The sequence below is a fragment of the Penicillium riverlandense genome (genome assembly GCF_028828495.1).
Source record: "Penicillium riverlandense strain IBT 135883 chromosome Unknown utg000011l_segment0_segment0, whole genome shotgun sequence".
Lineage (NCBI taxonomy): Eukaryota > Fungi > Ascomycota > Eurotiomycetes > Eurotiales > Aspergillaceae > Penicillium > Penicillium riverlandense.
The window spans coordinates 313,145-325,609 of NW_026643201.1; the positions used below are offsets into that span (position 1 = coordinate 313,145).

General features: G+C 47.4%; 5 protein-coding genes across 5 annotated transcripts; 3 read left to right on the top strand and 2 right to left on the bottom strand.

The window, feature by feature from the left end:
- Positions 1 to 418: 418 nt before the first annotated feature.
- N7474_010819 (fungal specific transcription factor domain-containing protein) lies at positions 419 to 2,742 on the bottom strand (the record flags this gene model as incomplete). Its single annotated transcript, XM_057202229.1, has 2 exons — positions 419 to 2,295; positions 2,469 to 2,742. The coding sequence occupies 2 exons, from the start codon at positions 2,740 to 2,742 to the stop codon at positions 419 to 421; spliced, it is 2,151 nt and encodes a 716-aa protein (XP_057047513.1).
- A 1,656-nt stretch (positions 2,743 to 4,398) lies between these two features.
- Positions 4,399 to 4,962, top strand: N7474_010820 (kinase-like protein; the record flags this gene model as incomplete). The annotated part of the gene is made up of 1 exon (XM_057202230.1): positions 4,399 to 4,962. The coding sequence occupies one exon, from the start codon at positions 4,399 to 4,401 to the stop codon at positions 4,960 to 4,962; it is 564 nt and encodes a 187-aa protein (XP_057047514.1).
- Positions 4,963 to 5,075: 113 nt separating this feature from the next.
- On the top strand, positions 5,076 to 5,327 carry N7474_010821 (uncharacterized protein; the record flags this gene model as incomplete). The annotated part of the gene is made up of 1 exon (XM_057202231.1): positions 5,076 to 5,327. One exon carries the CDS (start codon positions 5,076 to 5,078, stop codon positions 5,325 to 5,327), a length of 252 nt encoding a protein of 83 aa, XP_057047515.1.
- Positions 5,328 to 7,038: 1,711 nt separating this feature from the next.
- On the top strand, positions 7,039 to 8,172 carry N7474_010822 (uncharacterized protein; the record flags this gene model as incomplete). The annotated part of the gene is made up of 1 exon (XM_057202232.1): positions 7,039 to 8,172. One exon carries the CDS (start codon positions 7,039 to 7,041, stop codon positions 8,170 to 8,172), a length of 1,134 nt encoding a protein of 377 aa, XP_057047516.1.
- Positions 8,173 to 10,385: 2,213 nt separating this feature from the next.
- Positions 10,386 to 11,429, bottom strand: N7474_010823 (uncharacterized protein; the record flags this gene model as incomplete). The annotated part of the gene is made up of 2 exons (XM_057202233.1): positions 10,386 to 10,765; positions 10,883 to 11,429. The coding sequence occupies 2 exons, from the start codon at positions 11,427 to 11,429 to the stop codon at positions 10,386 to 10,388; spliced, it is 927 nt and encodes a 308-aa protein (XP_057047517.1).
- Positions 11,430 to 12,465: the final 1,036 nt, after the last annotated feature.

The window sequence follows — 12,465 nt, forward strand, 5'->3', positions numbered from 1 at the left end:
TACCCTTTAAGTAGATATCTAAGCGCCCTCTAGTTTCTATCTCGGGTTAGTTAATAACTTTTAGTTACTAATCTTGTATTTACTTAGCTATTTACTACTAACTACTCTTCGGATTTTATTTTCCACTACTTTAGTCATTTTTCTACGGCGTGTTAAAAGGTTACTATCCCCCCCGTTATTGGCCCTGTAGTCTATATCTATTTAGCTTTTATTAAGAAGAGGGATAACTTCTCTTACTATAGCTCATAAAACATATATACACAGACCAGCAGAAAAATCTCGAGGCAGCGAGCGGGTTGGGCCGCGAAGCCCAGCTTCTAATCTTGCCCGAGACGCTGTTCCGTCGGTGCCAGTCTGGCAGATATCATAAAAGAGAAGCAGAAAAGCGCAGCACTAGATACGCTGATATTGCGTGGACTCATTTGAACTCAGGCCTAAGTAGGCTGCTGTTCTCCCGGACGTACTCCTCGTTCAATAGGCCGAGATTGAGATTGAAATCAGGGAACTGACCAAATTGATCTAATTCCAACGAGAAGGACTCAAGGTCGATGTCGCTGGAGCCCTCAATGGAGAAGAAGCCACTGTGCTGATTGTGCTGCACCCCTGGAATGCTTCCATTTTCGCTTCTGTTTTTGTGGTGAGCTGTCTGGTTCATGTCGTTCGTCGTCGGCGAGGGTCCCGAGGATAAAAATTGTTCTGCGGTATCGATATCTAGCGAGTTTTGCCACAGAAGACCCCAGCTCTGCAACATATCATATTTCGATTTCTCTTCGACGTTCGAGTTACAGACAGCTTGACCTCGGAGCCTCGTCGCACTGTCTAAGCGGATGATAGCGTTTTCCAGCGCTTCGATCACGTGGACCTCCGACTTGGCGAGGGTACTGCTGATGGACATCAGTTTGATGAGCTCCAAGCCACGCGAGAGCCCGTCGCGTACTTTGGCACTCGGTTCGGCTATACTTTGTGCCAATAGTACCAGCATTGCGGTGCGGCAGCAAGTGAATTCCGTTGCGTACGAGGCGCGGCAGAGACCGACACGGTCGCGCAGCAGCTGGCACAGGCTGATGATCTCTAATGCAGCATTGATGGAGTCTTGAACCAGGACTTCGTACCCGAGCATTGGTCGCCCATCGGAAATTTCACCAGAGGATTTCGTTGTTTGCTCGTTTGCCAGCAGGAAAGGCCGGCCGAGCGACAGACACGTAGTCCAATAGTACAGCCGAATATGAATGTCGTTTCTCAGACGACACACATTCATTTCCAGCGCCCACGGAGCATCGACCATCTTAAAACGGTCTCGCCAACTGATCAGTTGCCGACGGATGGAGAACAAGTTTAGGGAGTGTATCGGCACGCGAGATCTGCGGAGGGCAGCGATCTCATCCCATATCGCTTCATGGATGAGTGTGAGGTCGAGCAGGCTGAGCAGGTTGTCGAAATTGGAGGTCTCTTTTATCGGACGGAGTTCGTGGATGTCTCTCGGCTTCTCAACATCGACATCGACGTGCGACAAAAGCTTGGGCCGCCCATATCTGAGGCTGACTTGCTTTTGGAGTGCATAAACCGTCCACCAAACCCTCTTTCGTACCTCAGAGGCGATGATATCTGTCGATGCGTAACTCTTCTCGTGGTGCATCTCATTCTGAAGGGCCAAGCTCAGTGCCAAGCTGAGATAAGTATATGAAGCACCTGCTGAATCCAGAGAGAAATTGTAGGTGGCCATCATCAAGCAGGCTTGAACACTGCGAAAGGAACCTGCTATAATCACGTACGGCATGAGCGAACACGCCGCCTGGTGGAATTTTCGCCCGATATCGTCTTCCGAGAAGTGTACCGTGGTGGACGATTCGTTGCTCACCTGGCCATTCAAGCGGAAAGACTCCATGTGTGCAAACTGCGTCCCGCACGCCATGACCATGAGAATCGTGCATATACTCGCTGCATCTTCGCTACTAACCAAGGAAGAGGGGTGCGTGTAACAAATGTCAAGAAAATCATATACCCATGTCTCTTCGACATAATAGATATTGGTCTGTGTGTACCGTAAAAAGACATCAACGAGGAACTGGGCGATATCTTTTGGAGGAAATAAGACAAGGGCTGCACTGGTGGGAATAAATTGTCCAGTATTCGACGTCGACGCAATTTCTCTTTGCTGCTTCTCCATATGCCCGAAGCTCACTGACCCCACTTTCTGTCGGCCATGAAGCAGGCTAGTTGATTCGAAGGTTGGCGCATCGAATTTCTTTGCGATAGCCGACTCGATGGTCTTAGTGAAGGCCCCGAGCGAAAAGTCTGGAAGGCGGGACCGAAAAAGAAGAAACCGTCAGCCTCTCAATACTTGGCCACCCATTAAATGGCGAAAAGATAAGAACACAGAAAGAAAAAGTCGGGGGAAATTCCAAAGAAGAATAAGGGAAGGAATGAAAGGGAAAGACAGGGAATAGAAAGAGAAGGCGGGGATGTACCAGGCCCATTTTCTAGAAGACTTTCAGCGACCGGCATATTCTGCGATGTGGTTGGAGAAGCCTCAGGGTCCGACCTATTATTCCCGCAGTCTGGGATTGGTACTGATGACGGTTGCTTCGGACATGAGGCAGCCAAGTCTCGTAGTTGGTCATCGGAAAGTGATATCCCGCCCAGATAGTAGGAAAGAACCTTCTCCAAGCACTGCAACCTCTCCTGGCTGCTCATCTCCGCATGGGATTCTTCGTTGCTATACGATACCCCGTCAGCTTCCATCTTGGACCCGAAGGTCGGGCGAAATCTATTTACCTCGGGCAGCTACTGAGACTGGTCGAGATGCCACGAGATCTCTGGGCATTTAACGCGTTTCTATTCCTGGCCAATCCACTGTAGCGGCACTCGATACCAAACCTGAAGCATCGCCCGCAGCGCGAATGGGCGTCGCATTTTTCCTTCTTTCGTCGGCACTCATCACAACTAGTGTTCAGTTAGCCGCTGGTACTTCGAGAGAGCCTTCTTATCTTTTTGCTCTTACGCGCGAGAAGCCCTCTTTCGTTGGTCGTCGGGCACCCGCGGACGTGGTTTTCTTCCGGTCCGTCTAGGTTCGCTATCTACCGCAGCGGCCAGCGACTGGGCGGCGATGTTGGGTGGAGAGCAATGAGATGGAGGAGGGGCGTGATGGATGCAGTTCGATGAAAAGACAAAGCCCGATTTGGTCATCATTGTTGAATTATCCCGGCTGGTAACTGCATGAATCGCCCGCGGAGATCCGTCAAGGTACAGGTCTGGGGGAGGGGAGCGGAGCTCTTCCGAAGTTGGGGGCAAGTTACCCTTATCAAAGTTTGTTAACGTAATCCACAACTAGCTTTTAGGCCATGCCATTCTTCAATTGCCAAATGAAGCGGTGTATGATTTGCCGGAAATTACTTTGCCGACAGCCGCGATCAGCTGGCAAAAGCCAAGTCCTGGCAAGTCCACATCGATGAGGTGTGCTGGTTGCATCTGTCATGATCACCATGCGTCTCTCTCAGGTCGATGGCGGACAATAACTCCCCGGATAAATGAACGAAAGAGAGATAGAGCGGTGATGATGATGGGGGGGGTAGCCTAGAGCTACCCGGGGCAGAATTAAGCTCAGTCCACTCCCGTGTGCCTTTTCTCCGGCTGAAGGTACGACCATTAACCTCGCACACCTCTCTGAGACCAATAATCCTTATAGGAGTGCTCGCAGATGGATAGCCGCTCATATTATTGGAAACATAAGCATCAGTGCATTATACTATGGGAATTTTGGACGTTGTTGCTAATGCAGACTTACCGTGCAACTTTTGGAATGATATTGTTGTTTGTGTTCTGCTTGACCAAAGTCTCATTAATCCGGGTCTCTGGATTGTTCAAAAATTTACTGTATCCAAAGGAAAAACCAGTCATTTTATAAGTTATGTTTCTGTCCAAGTACCTCCGACAGAACTTTGGAAACATGAGGCCTGAAACAAAGCGCCTAGTGATAAAGGAGTAGTCACTGGAGTGGCCCGCCGTTGTGCATTAGGCTGTTATAAGTTGCACATTTCACCAAGCTTTGAGTGCCTGTCATCTATCGCCCACTCAAGACATGGAGTAGATAAAAAAGAGGCAGCGACATAAGCGCCAAATGGGCTGTCCAGATGACATGAATCGTCTGAATACCTGTACTAATTTCTTGAATCTAGAGACTAAAAATATTCAGCGCTTAACTGAAACACTTAGGGCTGCAGGTGTAGAGCGGCGCGAGAGGATACTAGTTGGTGACTAAGGACCGAGACAGATGATGATTACATACGTACTGTGGTAACAGGTCTCTCTTCCCGCCCAAGCAGGTTTGAACTTCGTCAGATTTACACCACCTTGCCATTCAGGTGGACGAGACTGTCGGGTCAAGAAACTACCCGCAAAATGACCGAATCTCCATCAACGGAGGTTCCTTATGAACTACAAAATCTCCACAAGGGGCACCAATACATCAAGGACGGCAACTTTTTATTACCATGTCAGTCCTCTGTGAATCCACTCGACCTCCAAGCTGGACAAGAGGTGGTTACTGTGCTCGAAAAACAAATGGGCAGGCTTGTACTCGAGTGGGACTCCTCCTGGGTGACCAAGTCAGGGTTTGGAGTGCGATCTGCTGAAGCTGAAGCAATGAGACTTGTCTCTAAGCATACCGATGTTCCGGTCCCCGAAGTGCATTTGACCGATTTTAGTCTAGATGAAGAGGTAACAGATCGGAGTGGCTTCTTCAAGCCCGATTTTCAACCACCGGAAGGAATGATTGGGATGACAGTTATTCCCGGAGTCCCTCTGGCGCAAAAATGGGACACGCTAGACAACGAGGCTAAAGAGTCAATCTGTCTTCGACTGTGGGATCTGATTTCGAAGGTCCGAAATATTGCTCGTCCACAAGAGATTGACGGATTGTATCAGTGTGCCCAGATGGCTCTCCATCCCGGGACCCAATGCTAGAGGATCTACGAAGGCCCTGTCGACCAATTTCGAGCGACTCTGAGCTACGTGCGAGGATCTATGAGCGGTATATTCATTGTGGGGGCACTCGGTATGAGAATCAACTGCTGGATATGTTACCCCGGTCGGAGCGCTCGGTGTTCACGCATGCTGATATTGCGCCACGCAATGTCATGGTGGACGAGCAGAATAATGTCACAGGCATTCTCGACTGGGAATCAGCGGGGTGGTATCCCGAGTACTGGGAGTATGCGCAGATCATGCGGCCGGCTTTTTGGGGGGACTGGTCGGTCTGGATGGAGAAGACGGCGCCACAGCGGTGGGATCTAGGAGGAATAAATGCTGCCAGGAAGGTTTTGTTTTGAGTCCTAGAGGGAGGACACAACATGCTGTAGGTAGTCTTCTGGGAAGCAAAACACTTACGGGCATCCCGCGCCGTTATCCCGCTTGGGGGCCGCATTTGAAGTTCTTCTACCAGAAGAAAGACTCTCAAAGGAAGATGCGCGAAGTAACTGGCTAGACAACGAAAACTTCGGACATCGTAATCTATCGCGAACACAGTATCGCTAATCGGTGTCCTGGGTATCCACTGCATCAGGTGTCATTGCGCCTGGGACCAACACAAATCTCCCATCTACCGAAAGTCACTCTCAGTCAACATGTCCGTATCTAAATGTCGTCAAGAACGATCTACCAAAAGAAAACGTGAATCCTTAGTTACGACTAATGGATCTAGCTCAAAAGTGCCCGAGCCCAAGGTGATGACAGAAATGAAAAGAGTGCCTTGCGGATTCTAATATGCCGTCGTAGACGGACAAGCCCACGAAGACACATTCTCTCGCACATGAGCTGAATCAGCTACGACATAAGTATCTAGCGCTTACATCCAAAGTAGTAGAACTTTCTGGTTTTAAAACCGCTTGTGGGGATGCTACGTTACAGAATATTCGAAGAAAATTTGCCTCGAAGAAAAAAAATAACTCGCTTCAGAAATCGAACACATGGGCCGGCCGCAAAAGAAAATTCGTAGTTGGAATGGCTCTGTGATGATCGGCAAGCACTCTTGTGCATTCAGGGGCTATAAAAAGATACCGGCCGATAGAATTGATAAACTTCTATTTCTCTTCGTCGCGCTAGGCTTCCTCTATTCCTACACTATAATCTTAGATCTTCAAGCTGATTTTCTCTATCTGTACCCGTCCCAACCTTAGGTCGTCTCCTAGAGGTTCGATATACCATAGCCAGCCGATTCCACATCTTCGGGTTAATAACTTAAGCCTGATGGGGGCCATAAATAGCCTTGACGATCACTTTTTCCTAATACAGACATTAGTCTGAAATGGCGGTGTTAAGTCTAATAATGATATGAAAACGGGGGCCAGAAACATCTAACTTGCCCTATTAGGAATACAGAATATATCCTTGCCCTACTCTTTCAAAAGATCGACATGTCCGAGCTTCAGAACCGTGAAATATTCCGTCTCTCGCGAACCAATCAATGAAACCAAGATGTTCGGATATTGCAGAGTCATCATCGTAGGCTTATAAGGCTTCTTGAAGTTGATCCTCGATTTCGTCGGGTTTTAGGCACCGTGGCAGTGGGTAATGGCAGGAAGAAGTTGGTAGGTGGAAGAAATTTTCATTTGGATGGGGAGGGCCCGCGTCAGCGCAGCGGTGGGGGTCCGATTTCAGGGATGGGTATATCTGAACAACAAAACATCACAAAACTGGTAAACCCCATAAGCATCGACTAAATAGTATGAAGATACTATAAAATTATGTATTAAGCTATTGTTCATGAGATATTGAGTTGTCAAATATCCTATTGACTATGGTGTTTTAGGATGTGGCGCTCGATTAGATTGGCCGCAGGCTAATGAAACACGTTATTATTTGGCCCCTAAAAGCGTTCTCTCCGTACTAATAATAGATCATGTTAGATGCCCATTCCCGGCTAACAACTAGGTAACTCTCCGTAAACTGGGGCCAAACGTGTAGCTATCCCTCTAGTGTTTATAAAGAAAGGACTCCTAAAATTGCGTCCAAGAAACATAAGCATTGGGCTAGGCACCCACCATGAACCTCCTCAATTCTAGGTTGCAGCTCACGAGATGGCCTTTTTTCTTGATAATCAGTTTTATCTTCTGCGTCGCACTACTCAGTTTTTCCCAACACTCAACCACCTTGACAATTTACCGAGGGCACGAGAGTTTTCCTCACTCTGATGACTATGTCCAGCCTAGCTCAAGTCTGAATTCAAATGCCACTCCGACCTCTGCTCTAGATCCTGCAGCTACAAAGAATCCCCCGAAGAGTCGCTACGCTGTGGCCTTATTTCTCGGCACAGAATTTGATTCTGTGCTTGACGAGGAAGACGACGACCGACATTGGTACTATGTTGGAGCTCGGACGCTGGTTTACCAACTGCTCCATGCAGAGCGTACAAAATTCAGCAGTCCGGTTCCTGTCGTGGTTATGGTCACCAAAGGGGTGCGCGAAAGTAAGCGTCAGCGACTACGGAATGACGGGGCGATAGTGGTCGAGGTCGAGGATGTCGATCACTCCGTCGAAATCGTCGTACCACGCTATGCCGAAGTATTCAACAAGTTGCGAGTCTTCGATCCTAGCATTATGCCCTTTGAGAAGGTGGCCTTGCTCGATACAGATATGGTCATCACTCGTCCTCTCGATGCAATCTTCGAAGATCCTTCTTCCCAGCACTTCCTAGTCGACCATAATGCGACAAGTCCACTCGCTCCTGGCCTACCCCGGATTCCTAATAGCTACGTTCTAGCCTCGACCCCCGACATTGCTTATAGACCATACGGCTTTCCTCCTAACCTAGCCGCTGAGAAGAATCGCGACTATTTTAATGCTGGGGTGATCTTGCTTTCACCTTCGAGGGACATTTTCAAACACTACCTTGGCGTCCTCAACCGCACAGAGTTATTCGATGGCGTATTCCCTGAGCAAAATCTCCTTAACTACGTGCACCGCCGGGATGGACCAATGCCCTGGAAAAGCCTTGATTTGTTATGGCACCTTCCCGGCCCAACTGAAGCTGACTTTGAAGCTGGCATGGCTATTCTTCACTGCAAGTTTTGGAAACCTGCTCCGGATCCGTGCCAGCAGAGTGCGGTTTCTCGACGGTGGGAAATGCAGGGATACTGGAGCGGTAGGGAGGAAATACCAAAAGACTTGAGAGTCTAGTGCTAGTTAAAAAACCATTCCCTGTAATGCAAATGGTCGTCTGTGTAAATAGCGAGGCCTCAGCATATAGACCAACACTTTTTTAATGAAATGGAGCTATGCAGCCGGGTCGGTAGGGGTCCAACGGAATGGCGAGCGGCACGATTCCACCGGACCCCCGATGCTTCGCTACCAAGGTATATATGATCAAATACTCGAAGCCCAAATATAGCAGCAGTATTAAAGATAAGACCCTGCTCTCACAACCATCACAAAGAAATTACCAATATTTGTATCTGTCCCACATCTTACTGTCGAATTCTATGCCCTATGTCTCCCCGACTACTAGGGAGCGGGTACATATGGACCTGCACGTTGCGGATTTTCTCTGGCAGGTGGGGCTTGCCTATCCGGGCGGCCGCCCTTTCCGTAACGGTGCTCACCCCGGCAGCTCACTGACTAGATCTCAGCACGCAGTCGGATTCAGTGATCGTGCTCCGGCCAGTCACGTGGACGATGACTGATGCTCACTGAGCGGTCCTGATCTACTCAGTCCACCCCGGTCTATACTAAAACGGGGATATCATCTCCACAGGGCCGTTTATTCTGTGACGGGTAGTCTGTTAATAGTCCTAGTCCTACCCTTATTTTCTTGAGTACTTCATCCTATCACGAGAATACGTTAGTGCCGCATAGCGCACGAAGAGTAGAGAAGCTCTATCTACTTTAGGGCAGTAGAGCTTTAGACACCCCTTTGTTTTCTAATGTAATAAGAGGCTCTAGTTCCAACCCGTAGGTATAAGACGACTCTATAACGCGAACATCCTATTTATTATCTTCACCTCCTCCGAACCGCTTTTCTACTCGCTTATATACTTTTGTTAGCCTATTTCAGTATAGCTAGGTAAGACTATTATACTAGTTAAGATAAGATTATATAGGAAAGGCGCCGTCTATAGCGGGAGAAGAATAGCTATATCTATTTTTTAGATAATAGTATATTAAGGGCTAGGTACATTTTTAGAATACTACTAAGCCTATTACTCTTTACTAGATATAGTACTAGCCATACTCGATAAGGAGGACTGATCTAATTATATCGAGTACATTAGTTCGCAGTACAATTGATATAAACTCTACATTTCATCTAATATTTACTACTTTATTTCAAACTTAAGATATTAGTCCTGATTTAGCTATAATAGAAACACCTAATATTATAGCCAAACATTGCATAAGTTATGTAGTCACGGGCATAGGCGTGTTTGCAATGTTTATAACCTAAGTTAGGGCCCTAGACCTAGTACTAGGTCAGACATTATAACCCAGACCCAGTTCTAGGTCGAGGACTCTAACCCAAACCCAACACAGTCCGGGTTGGGTCTAGGTTGGGTCATGCGGAAGTCTAGTTGGGATAGTAGGTAGAAGTTTTGGGTGGGGGGGGGGGGGGGGGGGTTTCATTAGACTGAATTTTGACAACCAAAAATGCGTGCAAAATATGCCGCTAGGCCAAAAAGTGCCAAAGGCTCTATTTCAGCTCTTAACGGTAATTTTTCATGGTTTGACAAATTTCCATTAGACCTTGTCGGGCCCTCACCAGTGAGAGCGGTGAGGGACTGGCTACAGTGGGCGGGTATTGGGATACTGTGGCGCAAGAATGCAAGATTTCGTGTGGGAATTTGACGTTGTAGTAGGGCAATCGAGCCATGATGAGAAGTTTTTGGAAGGAAAGTTGCGCATTCTATATATGCTTATAGCTGATTGGGATCCATGGAGGAATATGCCTACTGACCGAACAACCTTCTAAAAAGTGGTGCAAGCTGCGAAGGGCTAAGACTACTCTAACACAAAATAGCGAGGCTGATTACAATTGACAATAGGTACGAAGAACGAGACTAGCTAAGGGGTAGGAACTATGGTAGAAGAGGCAAAGGGGAGCCCGCCCCCGGGGGCCCGGGGGTGGGTGTAGGCTATGTCATGTCGTACTACTACGTGATTACAAGACGGCTCTAGTCCGTCACAAATCCACTATTTAATAGTAGCACGGCTGGTAAACAAGACACTATAGCCTAGAATAACATTACTATATTGCAATACTATTTTGAGGTCGATTGATGGCTTGTAGAATGGATGACTCTGGAAGGCTTTCCAGAATGTTTTAGCCTCTCTAAGAATGTAGCTGGCATGCATAATCGATGTGTTTAACAGAACATGCTGCAAACATGCGATAATAGTTACAATAGCATAACTATACCCCCTACAATACCGGCCGCTGCAACAAGTCCCGGGGTGCGAGTTGCTCTGTACTGAGACATAGTCCCACTGTCCGTTGTTACATTTTCATGCGTGCCAGGAGCGAACTTGTTAGGTGTAATACAAAACACTTTGGTGTCTGACCAAAAAGCATAATGGTCATTCGGAATACTCCAAGCAACAACAATAACTGGCGTTGCTACATTGGCAATGGCGGATGTATTAGCGTCAAGCAAAGCGAGGTCCCAGTTGGTATCATATAGAATTGCGCCTGGATATTGCGGGTGATTGAAGCGCTCTGTGCAGCCTTTTTTCTCGACAGTTTCCGCATTCGAGGTATTGGGGTGTGGGTTAAAAAGAGCTAGTTTTTAATGGTCTGTTAGTCACATGTGCATTCGGCTTAGAAATCGCGGCACGAATATAGCCTTCTTTGATTTGTTCGAAGAGAGTAGATGAAGACAGGCATAGGAACACATACAAACACCACCGTATGTCTTGAGTTGATCACCCTGTCCGTCAGGGGATTCACAAACGATCGGGTTATATGCAAAGAAACCACAAGCCTCTTCCACCGGCATGGCCTTAAACATTGATATATGGGCATCCATAAAGCGATGAACATTTTGGATGCACTTTTCGGAGATTGCAGAGATACAACTCTCTTCTGAGCCATCGTTGAGATGGCCTTTGGTAGGTGGATGTTGTGAATTAAGCATACCAATGAAAAGAGCACAGCCCTTGTAAGGAAAGCTGTCGTAGATAATCGGCTTGCCGCTAGAGTTCTCGGCTGTTATGGTCATGCTAGACATAGGGTATGCCTGCCCGGTATGGTTGTTGAAATAAACGTATTCTGAGACGGTGAAGTTCCCTGATGGACCAGGGACACCTGGGGGCTGAGGGTAGGGGATACTGACGGTTCCCGATAGATTGTAGTTGGGGATCTGGGCGCAAGACGCTTGAGCAGACGCTAATATTTTGTTTGCGACGAGGTGCAAGGAGACTAACAAAGATATAAAGGCTTTCATTGTGGCAGGTGTTGTGCAATTTTGATCCAAGAATTGAACGAGAGGAGTATGACTGAAATCAGGTGTTGGTAGATGAGGAGGGGGGATCTGCGCTTTATCATAGCCCTTAAAAATGAGGGGCCATAGCATTTGTAGTAAGCTTACTAGCGACGTCACGATTCCATAATTGGCAACTTCGCCCCTGCTTGGTACAGCAAGTGTCGGGGTTTTCGCGTTGTATTAGTGCTTGCCGGGAGTCAAAATGTAACGCGATACAATAATAAGCTTGAGTGCTCATCCACTAACGGGCCGCATTTTTCATCTAAGTCGCCACAATAAATTACATTCAGTACAGACCCTTGTTATGAAAGGCCACTACTGTTTCTCGACCTGCGTTAATGGGCTAGGAACTACAATGGAACCATGCAAATGTGATACATTATGATTCAGCAAGATACCTAAACTTGGATTGAAGGAGCATGCGTCGGATTGTTGTGATGAGATTTGTTTGGGCTAGTCACATATTTGGGGCCAACAGTGATGTCTGGGGTTAAAAGCTCTAATTTGTTGAATGTTTTTTACCCAGGGCCCTGAAACATTTCGGGCCCTATCTGCCTTGGGCCCCCAACACATAGCAACCGTAATACTATATAATCACCTTGTGGCATACAAGAGGGTTCTTGAGGTCCTTCGATTGGGATTGAACATATCACATCACCCAATAAATTACAGAGACCACACTTGAATACCGACCACTCTGTCATGGCAGTTTTCCTACTCTTGTCTTGGGCGATGCTAGGTTTGTCTTCATGATTATTCCTGTTAATACGCATGGGAGCTCATCTCCTTCGCAACAGCCTATTGTGTCAGAGGTTTACCCGGAAGGAGTGCTTCTTATAGCAGCCCTACGACTTCATCCTCTTTTACATCACATATTCCATCGCCTTCTCCTGCACCCAACCCTCTCCCTGACTGGAAAGGTATATGCCATAACAAGGATGAAAGGACAGCTGAGAAATGGAATGAGTTCCAAATGGACTATTGGGTGGCTACGCTG